The 13251-nt window shown below is 52.9% G+C and overlaps 1 protein-coding gene across 1 annotated transcript; it reads left to right on the top strand.

Annotated features, from left to right (window-relative positions):
* The first annotated feature begins 7470 nt into the window (after window positions 1-7470).
* LOC128782948 (olfactory receptor 14A16-like) lies at window positions 7471-8705 on the top strand. The gene has a single exon (XM_053933517.1). The coding sequence runs from the start codon at window positions 7496-7498 to the stop codon at window positions 8465-8467; it is 972 nt and encodes a 323-aa protein (XP_053789492.1). The 5' UTR covers window positions 7471-7495; the 3' UTR covers window positions 8468-8705.
* Window positions 8706-13251: the final 4546 nt, after the last annotated feature.

Below are 13251 nucleotides of genomic sequence, written 5' to 3'. Positions count from 1 at the left end.
AGGGAAAGAAGGTGGGAATTGGAGCCAAGGAGCTGAAAGCTGCAGGTGCAGCCTGGGCTGGAGGGAGCTCAGATTTGCACAAGGCTGCTCTGAGTGCCAGGGCTTGGATGGGGGAAATGGTGGGGTGGGGGTAGGGACAGAGTCTGATTGATTGTCAGCCATGAAGGGTCTTGATTTTCATATCTATTCCAACTGCATGAGGAGGTTCTTGGATTTAGTGTCAATTGGAGATTGCTCATATCAATGAATTAACAGGAAAAAAAACTAAACAGGACCTAAGAAGTCTTTTCTCACTGTCCTTTTAAGTATAGTGTATTCACTTGGAATAGGCTTCTGAAATCTGTCTAATCAACCAGAAAATATTTAGAGACTTAAATTATTCCCAGAGGCTTGGTTTGTTAAGGTGTTCTGAACGTTAATGAGCCCTGGGGCACTGAGTTCCTGAAATGAAGAGCTGAAGGCTGAAGAAGCCTCTGGAGCAGTAAAATTCTGCAGTAGCCTCCAAGGTGCTGGATGTCAGCAGCCCCCACTAAGGCCATCCCTGCCCAGAGACCGTGGGGGAATGGGCAGACAAGGAGAGCGTCCCTGGGGCTGGGGCAGCAGAACTCAGAGGCAGCAGCGGCTCCAGCTGGGAAATGGAGTGTGGGATGGAGCTGTGAAAGCCCTGCCTGGGCTGTGCCAAGCAGGACACACAAGCCCTGACCCCCATCCACTAAAAAACTCACTCAAGGGAGACATTTATAAGGAATTACAATTGTTTGTGTACTCTGTGTTGGATGCACTGGAGAAATACCCACAAGGGATTCTCAGGAGCTCCAAACAAAAAAACAGCCTTTACTGGGAACTTTAGAAAATCAGAGAAACTTTGGCAAAAGGTTTAATGCAACATTCAATGAAGAAAAACACTTCTCAGAGCATTAACTTGGCCCATTCAACTTCACAAACTCTAAGCCTGTTCAATTTTAAGTTAATCAAAATTTGCAAGTGGATAGAAATAGAAGAGAGAAGGAGAAAAAGACAAGTAAGATACAGACAAGCACACACAGAGCTACCAACTCCTGGATTCCAGTGGTGTTCAGATAGAAATTCCAAGAGGAGGTAGGGTCCAGATGTGTGCTTGCCTTGTGGTCAGCCTTAAATACCCCTTGGTCTTCCTGGGCCCTTTCCCCAGGTGGGGCTTGGGGTCATTTGGTCACTCAGGAGCTGGGCTGGGGCTCCAGAGGTGGCTGTGGAGCATTGCCTCTGCTGTGCCAGGGACTGGCAGCCACTGCTGGGCTGGGATAGAGGCTCTGGGGGGATTGGGGTTCCAGGGCAGGGCAGGGCTAGGGTTCCAGGGCAGGGCAAGGCTGGACCTGCCCCTTCCTCCCCCACACATGAAATGTTTCCAGCCAACAATCTCCTCCAGTCTGTCACAACAGGCAATGTTGGAGGTGAAATCCCAACTGTGGCCATGGGTGCCTGGCCGAGAAGGACAGTTCTTTTCCATAGGAAGGAAAGCCTCAGTTATTGGCCAATTTCTGGTCTGATTGCCTGGATTTTATTTGGTTTTGTTGCTGCTTTGTTTCCTTGGTGTGACTGAAGTGTCCAGTCAGGAGCCGAGTGACTCTGGCCAAGGAACTTTGCCGTGCTGTCACTTAATATTAAACCTGGTTTTTGCTGCTCCCTTGCCGGGGATTTTTTCAGCGCTCTCAAGCCCTCGTTGGTAACAGGGTGAAGGAGCCCTGGCCCAGGCTCTGGCCCTGGGGGACACGGGGACGCTGCCGGGGGGTCCCTGTCCCCCTGTCCCACCCCCCACAGCCCCGTCCCCCGTCCCCGTGTCAGGCTCTGGGGTCGATCTCGTGGAACATCCTCTGGGGGAGGCTGCGGCGCCGGGGGCGGGGGGACCCGGGGAGACAGGGGACCCCGCTGTGCACAAGCAGCGTTGGACTTCTCTGGGGGAACTGTGAGGGGGGGCTGGGGTGGAGGGACCTCCCCAATGACCTCAAACAGCCCCATATGATGTCACAGACACCCTGTGATGTCACAGCCATCTCTGTGATGGCACAGCTACCTTTTTGATGTTATGCAGCCTCGCTGTGATGTCACAGCCTCCTCTGTGATTTCACGGTCAGCTCTGTGATGTCACAACCCACTCTGTATTGTCTCTGCCTTCTCTGTGACATCACACAGCTGCTCTGTGATATCACAGAGCCCTTACCTATGATGGCAGAATCTTTTTGGTGGCCTCACAGCCCGTTCTGTGATGTCACACAGTCAGCCTGTAATGTCACAGCCGACTTTGTGACATCACAACCTCCTCTATGATGTCACAGCCAGCTCTGTGAAGGCAGAACTCACTTAGCATGTCACACAGCATCTCTGTGGACTCACAGACCCTGTGATGTCACAACACCTTCTGTGATGTAACACAGCCACCCTATAATGTCACAGCACACTCTTTGACCTCACAGCTTGCTCTGTGATGTCATACAGTCATCCTGTAATGCCACAGCCTGTTCTGTGATGTCACATAATAAACCAGTGATAGCACAGCCAACTATATGATGTCGCAACCTAGTCTGTGATGTCACACAATCACAGAATCACAGAATTCCTGGGTTGGAAGAGACCTTTAAGGTCATCAAGCCCAACCCATGCCCTAACACCACCTCAGCTAAATCATGGCACCGATTGCCACATCCAGTTTTTTTTTAAACACATCCAGGGATGCTGATTCCACCACATTCCTGTACAGACAATTCCAGTACTTTATCACCCTTTCCATGAAAAAAAAAATCCTAATATCCAATCTAAATTTTCCTTGGTGCAGCTTAAGACTGTGTCCTCTGGTTCTGTCAGCTGCTGCCTGGAGAAAGAGACCGACCCCCATCTGACCACAACCACCTTTCAGGGAGTGTAGAGAGTGATAAGGTCACCTCTGAGTCTCCTCTTCCTCAGCTCCCTCAGTCATTTCTCATGGGATTTGTGTTCCAGGACCCTCACCAGCCTTGTTGTCCTTCTCTAAACACGCTCCAGCCCCTCCATGTCCTTCCTAACTTGGGGGGCCCAGAACTGGACACAGCACTCGAGGAATGCTGCCAGTACAGGAGAAGAATGCCAAGTACACCAGTGCCCAGTACAGGGGAAGACTCACTGCCCTGCTCCTGCTGGCCACACCATTCCTGATCCAGGCCAGGAGCCATTGGCCTTCTTGGCCACCAGGGCACACTGCTGGCTCATGTTTAGCCGGCTGTCAACCAGTGCCCCCAGGTCCTTTCTGCCTGGGCACTGCCCAGCCACACCGTCCCCAGTCTATAGCACTGCAGGGGGTTATTGTGGCCAAAGTGCAGGGCTGGGCACTTGGATTTAATGAACTTCATCTTACTGGACTCTGCCCATCCCTCCAACCATTCCAGGTGTCCCTGAAGAGCTCTCCTGCCTTCCAACAGATGGACACACGCTCCCAGCTTAGTGGCATCTGCAGATTTACTAATGAAAGCCTCAATCCCCTCATCCATGTTGTCAATAAAAATATTGAACAGAGCTGGCCTCAGCACAGAGCCCTGAGGGACACCCCTGGTGGCTGTCCCCAGCTGGATGCAGCACCACTCACCAGCACTCTTTGGGCCAGCCATGCAGCCAGTTCTGAACCCAGCACAGAGTGCTCCTGTCCCAGCCGTGGGCTGCAGCTTTCCCAGGAGTGTGCTGTGGGAGACAGTGCCAAAGGCCCTGCTGGAGTCCAAACAGACACATCCACAGCCTGTCCCACATCCACCAGGAGGGTCACCTGGCCATAGAAGGAGACCAGGTTGGTCAAACACGACCTACCCCTCCTAAACCCCTGTGGCTGGGTCTGACACCCTGGCCATCCTGTAAGTGCTGTGTGATGGCACTCAGTATGAACTGTTCCATCACCTTACCGGGTACTGAGGTCAGCCTGACTGGCCTGTAATTACCAGGATCCTCCTTCCCACCCTTGCTGTGAATGGGTGTCACACTGGGCAGCTTCCAGTCATCTGGAACCTCCCCAGTGAGCCAGGACTGCTGGTAAATGATGGAGAGTGGCTTGGCAAGCTCATCTGCCAGCTCCCTCATCACCCTGGGGTGGATCTCGTCTGGTCCCATGGATTTATGAACACCCAAGCAGCTCAGCAGTTCTCTGACTGCCTCCTCTTGGATAACAGCAGCCCACTCTGCTCCCTGACACCATCTACCAGCCCAGAGGAACAGTTGTCCTGAAGGCAAATTGTCTTCTCACTGAAAACTGTGGCAAAGATGGTGTTAAGCACCTCTGCCTTCTCCTCATCTGCAGTTATTATATTCCCTTCCACATTTAATAAAGAACAAAGATTGTTCTTACCCTTCCTTTTACCACTGATGTATTTGCAAAAACAGTTTTTATTATCCTTTTCCGAAGTTGCCATTTTAAGTTCAAACTGAGCTTTGGCCTCCCTAATTTCTTCCCTACACGCTCTAGTGTCGCAGTGCGCTGTCGTATCATGCTGGGCAGCGACAGCAGGGGCGCTCACCCCCCGTGAGCTCTGCTATTCCCAGTTATTGCTTGGTACGACCAGGAACAGATAACGACGACACAGGACACGGGATAAAAGTGGATGGATCTATTAGGTCCACGACCTGGGACCCCAAGACAAAGCCCAGGGTGGGTCTGCAGAGGTTTTTATAGGGGAAGTGGTATAGGGCAACCAACCAATGAGGGCATGGCAGGGGAGGAATCTGAGGCAGGACTAACATTGTATCAGGGAGAGCAGGGGAGGGGGATAATACAAAGCAACAAATGGGGTATCGAATACTACAGGATAGACAAGGAACACCCTGGAAAAAGGGGTAGGGATAGGGAAGATTGGCAACTTGGGAGGGAGGACGTTAGGGAAGGGCTTGAGGAGATTGGTAACTCAGGAGGGGAGGTGATTAGGGAGGAGAAGAGTGGGAAAACACAAACTAAGAACAAAAACTACACCACAGCAGTCACCAAAACACTGAAATAGCAGAATAAGACTCCTTAACACTAATCTGCTATTTAAGAGGGTATCATTTATTCAGGCCTGAGGTCTAGGGAGGGATAACTCCTAACGTTATGTGGACATGTAATTCTACCAGTGTGTTGCTTATACACAGTCGCTAAATGCATATTACAATTTACTCATTTCCATAAAACACACCCCAAGTTCCCAATTTCAGTCCTTGCTTTTTCTATCACTGCATTCTTGAGCCAGATGTCTTCCATACTTCCAACTGTCCTTGTTGGAAAAGCAGTCCCTGCACGCCTTATTCCTGTGCCAGAAGTTCACAGGCACGGTAAAAAAAAAGGAATTAAGCATTCTGGTATCAAGGCCAAGGCTTTGTGTGGGCAGGCAGAGGCAGGCAGGAGGCAGAGCTGTCAGCAAAGGAAGGGGCCAGCGAGGTGGAGCAGCCGGGGGATGAGGACAGCCTGCAGGGACAGAGGCGCAGGGCAGGGACACCGTAGGACAGCCTGGGCTGCAGAGGGCACAGGCATGTGCAGCAGCTGCAAGGCCCTGACAGAGCCAACCTGTGCAGCACTTTGGCCATGGCTGCTGGCCCTGGGTCTGAGGCCACCAGGGGACAAGTGACCCTTGCAGCCCTGGGGCCTCAGTGCCTCCTTGTCCCTGCTCAGCAGCCTGGCAGGGGCCACCCCATGGTCCTGCCCTTGGCATTGCACATCCACACATGCCAGTGCCCATCCCGGGAAGAGCCCTGAGCAATGAGGGAGGGACAGGATCTGCCTTGCCAGGGGCTGGGGCTCAGCCTTGGCCCTTTGCATTCCTGAAACACATCCAGGTTTGCTCAACACCAGAGACACCTTTCCCTTGCTTGTCCCCACCTGTCATCAGTGCCTCCAGTGTTCTGCTGTACCTGGAACCTGGGGACACTTTCTCAGTCGTGTCCCTCAGTGGGACCCATTAAAACTTCAAGAAACTTTGGAGTTTGATTCTGACTTCTAATTCTTGAGAAATTTTTTGAACACTCTCTCGGGGACTGAGTCTGATGTAAACAACACCAAAGCCCCAGAGGGTCATTAAAGTCCTTGTGCTGTGTCTGTGCTGCTGAGCTGGGCTGGGCTCCTGGCACAAAGACAGGTCCTGCCAAACCAAGAAGAGCTTCAAAAAGACATTTCTCCTGAGGAGCAGCTCCTCTCCCAGCCCAGCAGGGCTGAGGGTGCTGCCTGCCAGCACCTGAAGGCAGTGAAGCCGACAGCAGCTCAAAGCAGCTGGAAGGAAAATTCTGAGCTCATTCATGGAAAATCTTCACCACTTCTGACACCGTCAGTCTCTGGCTGCCGGGATCTCCTGAAGCTGACCCAGGACAGGACTGATGTGACTGTAAGGATGGCTCTGCTGCCGTTTCTGGTTTGGGGAGGATGTGCTGCAGAGCGGGACTGCCCTGGGCACCGTCAGAGGGACAGGGCAGGAGGGCTCCTGCTGCCAGGGACAGCTGCAGGGGGTGAAGCTGGGGCTGCAGCCAGGGTGGCCCAGGGCTGTCCTGCAGAGCAGCTCCTGCAGCCCTCAGGGCTCTTGGCCAGCCCAGGGGATGTGCCACCTGCCAGGACAGCTCTCAGCCTGCCTGGCAGCTCCCCATGGACTGTGCAGGGGAGAAGTTGGAGGTGGAAGGAGTGACCCCCATCAGGGCAGGTTCCTCCTGCTGTGGAGATGGTGCAGCATGGCCAGGGCTGCTGTCAGCTTTCTCCTAAAGGGAAGGGAAAGGGGCTGTCAGGTTTGTCTGTGTCACTGAGAGTCCTGCACTGTCACCCTGGGCATCAGCAGATCTGCCTCAGAGCTCCCTCAGAAAGTGCCTCCTCACCCTCCTCTAGCTACAGACAGCAGCAGCAGCACCTTGGCTGCATCTCTGTTTGTCTGCCCTGCCCTTAAGGCCCTGCTGCAAGGGAGATGCCCCTGGGAGTGCCCTGTGCTGGGAGGGGTCTGCAGGGCAGAGCTGAGCCCCAAGGGCAGGGATGGGCTCTGGCAACACTGGCAGGGACAAGGCTTGGATAGAGAGAAACAGCTCCCAGTAGGCACAACTCCAGGCAGCAGAGAGGCAGAGGAACCTTGGCTATCCCTTCCTGTTCAACAACAAAGAAAAAAAAATGAGAGAAGTGATTAGGGAAATTTATTTTGAAATTGGAGCTATCAAGATTCCACTTTATTTTTCAGGGATGTTTTAAGTTCAATCACCCTGAAATAAAGGAGGTGAAATAAGCAAAGTGCACCTGTGTGGGGACCAGCAGGTCTGACTGCACTGGGGCACAGGGAGCCCTGTTCTCCCTCTGGGCTCCCCAGTGTTCAGGCTGAGAGCAATGCTGAAGATAAGATCAGGCAGTAACTCAGCAGCAGAAACACCAACTCAAAAAAAAAAAAAAAAAAAAAAAAAAAGAAAAAAAAGAAAGCTTAGTGAAGTTCCCTCACAGGAAGAGAAGTAATTTTAAAAGGATTCCAAATAAAATACATAGGACGGACTCAAAGAAATTGGCCCTATCTAGTCAATGCCTTTTTTAACATTTCATGATGCCCAGAGTGAAGAAATGTCCAACAGCAGCTCCATCAGCCACTTCCTCCTGCTGGCACTGGCAGAGACGCGGCAGCTGCAGCTCCTGCACTTCTGCCTCTTGCTGGGCATCTCCCTGGCTGCCCTCCTGGGCAACGGCCTCATCATCAGCGCCGTAGCCTGCGGCCACCACCTGCACACGCCCATGTTCTTCTTCCTGCTCAACCTGGCCCTCAGCCACCTGGGCTCCATCTGCACCACTGTCCCCAAAGCCATGCACAATTCCCTCTGGGACACGACCACCATCTCCTACACAGGATGTGCTGTTCAGCTCTTTTACATTATGTTCTTCATCTCAGCAGAGCTTTCCCTCCTGACCATCATGTGCTATGACCGCTATGTGTCCATCTGCAAACCCCTGCACTATGGGACCCTCCTGGGCAGCAGAGCTTGTGCCCACATGGCAGCAGCTGCCTGGGCCAGTGCCTTTCTCAATGCTCTCATGCACACAGCCAATACATTTTCCCTGCCCCTGTGCCATGGCAATGCCCTGGGCCAGTTCTTCTGTGAAATCCCCCAGATGCTCAAGATCTCCTGCTCCAAATCCTATCTCAGGGAATTTGGGCTTCTTGCTGTAAGTGTCTGTTTAGGATTGGGATGTTTTGTGTTCATTGTTTTCTCCTATGTGCAGATCTTCAGGGCCGTGCTGAGGATCCCCTCTGAGCAGGGACGGCACAAAGCCTTTTCCACCTGCCTCCCTCACCTGGCTGTTGTCTCCCTGTTTATCAGCACTGGTTTATTTGCCTACCTGAAGCCCCCCTCCATGTCCTCCCCATCCCTGGATTTGGCAGTGTCAGTTCTGTACTCGGTGGTGCCTCCAGCCCTGAACCCCCTCATCTACAGCCTGAGGAACCAGGAGCTCAAGGCTGCAGTGTGGAGACTGATGACTGGATGCTTTCAGAAACATTAAACTGCTGACCATTTTCTGCAAATCACTTGTAATAAAACTCAGCTTTGATACTTCTTGTTGGTTTCATTTTGGAAGTTCTTTTTCCTTTGTTTTAGGTTTTTCAGATTGTCCACAAAGAAATGTCATTGTTTGTGCCATTGCTCATTTTGTTTGCCTCCACCTTCCCTGTGGCCACAGACTGTGTCAATGAGGGGCTGCGCTCTCGGTAGCTTTAAAGGAACTCAAGGATCTCCCAGCAAAGTTATCTGCAGAGATGCCCTTTTTTTGCCTTCTCTGGAGCTGCAGCAGCAATGTCTGTGTGCAGAGCTGGGGGCAGATCAGTGCTGGCACAGCAGCTCTGCTCCTGCTGGCCACACCATTCCTGATCCAGGCCAGGAGCCATTGGCCTTCTTGGCCACCTGGGCACACTGCTGGCTCATGTCCATCCTGCTGTCCATCAGTCCCTGCAGGTCCCTTTCTGCCTGGCTGCTCTCCAGCCCCTCTGTCCCCAGCCTGGAGCACTGCAGGGGTTGTTGTGGCCAAAGTGCAGGACCCGTCACTTGGACTTGTTAAACCTCACCTTGTTGGATTTGGGCCCTGGATCCAGCCTGTCCAGGGCCCTCTGCAGAGCTCTCCTATGCTCCCATAGACCTACATTCACATCCAGCTTGGTGTCATCTGCAAAGATGTCCTTGGTTCCAAGGGGCCCCTCAGTGTCACAATGTCCCTTTGGTTACCCCAGGCCCTGCACTGTCACACTGGTCTCCTTGGTTCCATGGGACCCCAAAATGTGACAATGGACTCCTTGGATCCATGGGGCTTCACAGTGTCACAATGTTCTCGTTGGTGCCCCAGTTTCAGAGTGGCCCCTTGGTTCCATGGGGCCCCAGGGTGTCACAAAGGCCCCATGGTCACATGAGGTCCCACACTGTCACAATGCTCTCTGTGGTTCCACAAGTCCCCTCAGTGTCACAATGGACTCCTTGTTTCCACAAGGCCACACAGTGTCACTACGGCCTTCCAGATTCCTTGAGGCCCCAGAGTGTCACAGTGGCCCCTTGGTTACACAAGGTCCTGCAGTGTCACAATGTCCCCTTGGTTCCGTGAGGCCCCGCAGTGTCAGAACGGCCCCTTGGTTCCACTGGGCCCTGGACTCTCCCAATGCTCTCCTTGGTTTCGCCGTGTCCAAATGGTGAAACCCCTGGGTTCCACCAGGCCCCGCAGTGTCACAATGGCCTCTGTGGTTCCACGAGGACCCAGTGTCACGGGGGACTCCCTGGTTCAATTTGGCCCCAGAGCAGCACACTGGAGCCCTGGTTCTATGGGGCTGCACAGTGTCACTCTGGTGCTCTCAGTTCCACGAGGCCCTGCAGTGTCACAATGGCCCCAGAGTGTCCCAATCATCACAGAATGACAGAATCAAATAGGCTGGAAAAGAGCTTGGGGATTATCAAGTCCAACCAATGCCCTAATACCGCTTTGTCACCCAGACATGCCACTAAGTGCCACTGGAGAGGGACAGTGACTCTGCTACCTGCCCCCTGGCCTGCCCATTCCAATGCCCACTCACCCTTTCTGTGAAGAACTTCTTCCTCTCGTCCAGCCTCAACTTCCCCTGGTGCAGCTCAAGGCTGTGTCTTCTTGTCCTGCCCTCCAGCAGATCCACACTCACACCCAGCTTCGTATCATCTGCAAATTTGGTGATGGTGGGCTCGATCCCCTCACCCAGATCATCAGTGAAGATGTGAAACAGGACTGGGCCCAGCACAGATCCCTGGGGGACAGCAGCAGGGACTGGACACCAGCTGGATGCAGCACCATGCCCACCACTCTCGGGGCCCAGCCTCCAGCCAGCTCTTCCATCTCCCAGCGAGGACAGAACCTGCCCAAGCCGTGGGCTGCAGCTTTTCCAGGGAATGCTGCCAGAGACAGTCTCAAAGGCTTTGCTGAAGTGCAGATGGACACATCCACAGCCTTTCCCACATCCACAGGTGGGACACCTAGTTATAAAAGGAGATCAGTTTGCTCAGGCAGGACCTGCCCCTCTTAAATCCACGCTGGCTGTCTCTGACCCCTCGGCCATCCTGTGGGTGCCCTGTGATGGCTCTCAAGGTGATCTGTTCCAGAACCTTGCCGGGCACCGAGGTCAGGCTGACAGGCCTGGAGTTCCCCAGATCCTCCTTCCAGCCCTTCTTGGGGATGGGCTCACACTGGCACCTCCAGTGCTCTGGCACCTCCCTGCTTAGCCAGGACTGATGGTAAATGATGGAGAGCAGCTTGGGGAGCTCATCCACCAGCTCCCTCATCCCCCTAGGATGGATCCCATCCCATCCCATACACTTATGAGCATCTGAGTGGCTCAGCAGGTCCCCAGCTGCTTCCTCCTGGATTACAGGGGCTGTTCTCCTCCCTGTGCCCATCTGCCAGCTCAGGAGAACTCTTGTCCTGAGGACAACCTGTTCATATATTGAAAACTGAGACAAACAAGATGTTAAGTAGCTCAGCTTTTTCCTTATCTTTAGTTACTCTATTCTCCATGGCATCCAATAAAGAGTAGAAGTTCTCCTTATCCCACATTTTGCTATTAAGTTATTTATGAAACATTTTTTATTATTTTTCACAGAAGTGGCCAGGTTAATCTCTAATTCAGATTTAACCTTTTTCCTTTTTTTTCTGAATGACCTAACAACATCCTCAAACACTTCCAAGGTTCCCTGACCTTCTGTCCGAAGTTGATGCACCCTCGTCCTTCCCTTGAGTTCCCACAAAAGCTCAATGGGCAGCCAGGGCAGTCATTTTCCTCACCAGTTCATCTTTTGCCACACTGGGACAGGCTGCTCCTTCCCACTTAAGATTACTTTCTTGAAATGTGTCCATCCTCCCTGGACCCCTTTGTTTTTAAAGGCTGTTTCTGTTTATATTCTGTATTTTGCACACATATTCATTAATTGTCCTGGACTAAACATACATCTGATAATCATTTCCCCAAAATCATTCACATATTTCCCCTCCCCATTACCCATGCTCTCTTCTGTCCTGGGGGTCTCTCTGGTGGTCCCTGGTGGCCGTGGACCCCAATGTTCCCATGGGCCTGGCTGAGCTGGCAGGACACTGAGGCTGGTGAACTTCCAGCTCCCCTTCTCACACAATGGGCATTGTGTGGTTTCCACAGGCCTGGGGTTTTGGAGAACAAGCTCCAGGTGTCAGCTCAACCGGTGGAGACAATTTATCATCTGTAACATGAGGTCACAGAGTGGGCTGTGACATCACAGAGTGGGTTATGTGAGGTCATTGAGCAGCTACAGCACCATAGACTTTCTCTGTGACATCACAGAGCTGGCTGTGACATCTCAGATTTTGCTGTGACATAACAGGGCAGCTCTGTGACATCGCAGAATGGATTGTGGCGTCAGAGACCAGCTGTGTGAGACTAAAAATTGGGCTGTGACATCTCAGAGCAGTCTGTGACATCACAGAGGGACTGTGTGACATCCCAGGAGGGCTCTGTGAGGTCACTGGGTTGGTCACTCCGCCCCAGCTCCCCCTCACAGTTTCTCCCAACAACTCCAATGCTGTTCATGCCCAGCGGGGTCCCTGTCCCCCGCTGACCCCCCAGTCCACCTGGAGCCACAGCCTCCACCAAAGGATGTTCCACAGGATCCACCCCAGAGCCTGACTCGGGGAAAAGGGGCCAGGGCTGTGTGACCAGGACATCAAGGACGTGGATTATCCAGGTCCCTGTGGCCTGGGTTGGGTTCCCCAGGGCAGGAAAGATGTCTGGCAGCTGGAGCAGGCTTGGGAAGGGCCTCCAAGGTGGGGCTGGAGCCCTTGGGCTGTGAGCAGAGGCTGAGGGAGCTGGGCTTGTCCAGCCCGGAGCAGGGAAGGCTGAGGGGCTCCTCATCCCAGCCTGGCAGTGCCAGCGAGGAGGGGATGGAGAACACAGAGCCAGGCTTTTCACCGGGGGCCTGGTGGGAGACAAAAGCCAATGAGTGGAAGGGGAAAGAGGGGAGATCAGCCAACCAGGAGGAGATGAAGTGAGTCAGGCTGGTTTCAGCATTTCCTCAAACACCTGCCTGACCTCCCTTCTCCATCCACCACTGACAGCTTTGCAAATCAGGAATTGTTTGAGCTGTTTTTCCCCCACTCCAGGACGAGCATCCTGATACAAGAACTTAATTGTATTTATATCTATCACAGAACCACATTTCCATACTAAATTCCATTTTAGTATGGAAATCCATGTGGTTTCATAATAAAATCCATTCTAGTATGGAAATCACTTGTGGATGCTGGAGTCATCAGACGCTGCTGGGACGTTGCACATAGCTCAGGGAAGAGTGTGATTGTTATTAAATTGTGTCCTGTTCAACTGTGGTCTGCTGGTCATGAAGAGAAACTTTCTGTGCCTCTGAGTCTCACCAGTTCCTGACCCCCAAAGGACACAAACCTGATGAGTTGTGGTTCCCACTCCTGTAGTGGCACTTGGAGCTCCCTCCATCCCCAGAGCAGAGCTGCCTTGTCCCAGAAAATCCCTGGCAATGCAGGGATGAAGGAAACAGGACAGGCTGTGGGGATCAGGGGCAGGGCACGGCCAGGGATTTGGGGTGGTTGTGAGCCCAGGGCAGGACCCAGCCCTTGGCCTTGGTGAACCTCATCCAATTGTCCTGGGCCCATGGCTCCAGCCTGTCCAGATCCCTCTGTGAGTTTGTGGGCCCCAGGTCGGGCAACTCCCTGAGGGCTTCCCTGACAGGGCGAAACCCTCTTTGAAGCAGTTCTTTGTTAGGAAAAGCAGACACACAGGATTT

Source organism: Vidua chalybeata (genome assembly GCF_026979565.1).
Source record: "Vidua chalybeata isolate OUT-0048 chromosome W unlocalized genomic scaffold, bVidCha1 merged haplotype SUPER_W_unloc_5, whole genome shotgun sequence".
NCBI classification, from domain to species: Eukaryota; Metazoa; Chordata; class Aves; order Passeriformes; family Viduidae; genus Vidua; species Vidua chalybeata.
The sequence above is the reverse complement of the archived record's forward strand: the minus strand, read 5'-3'. Positions and strand labels throughout refer to the sequence as shown.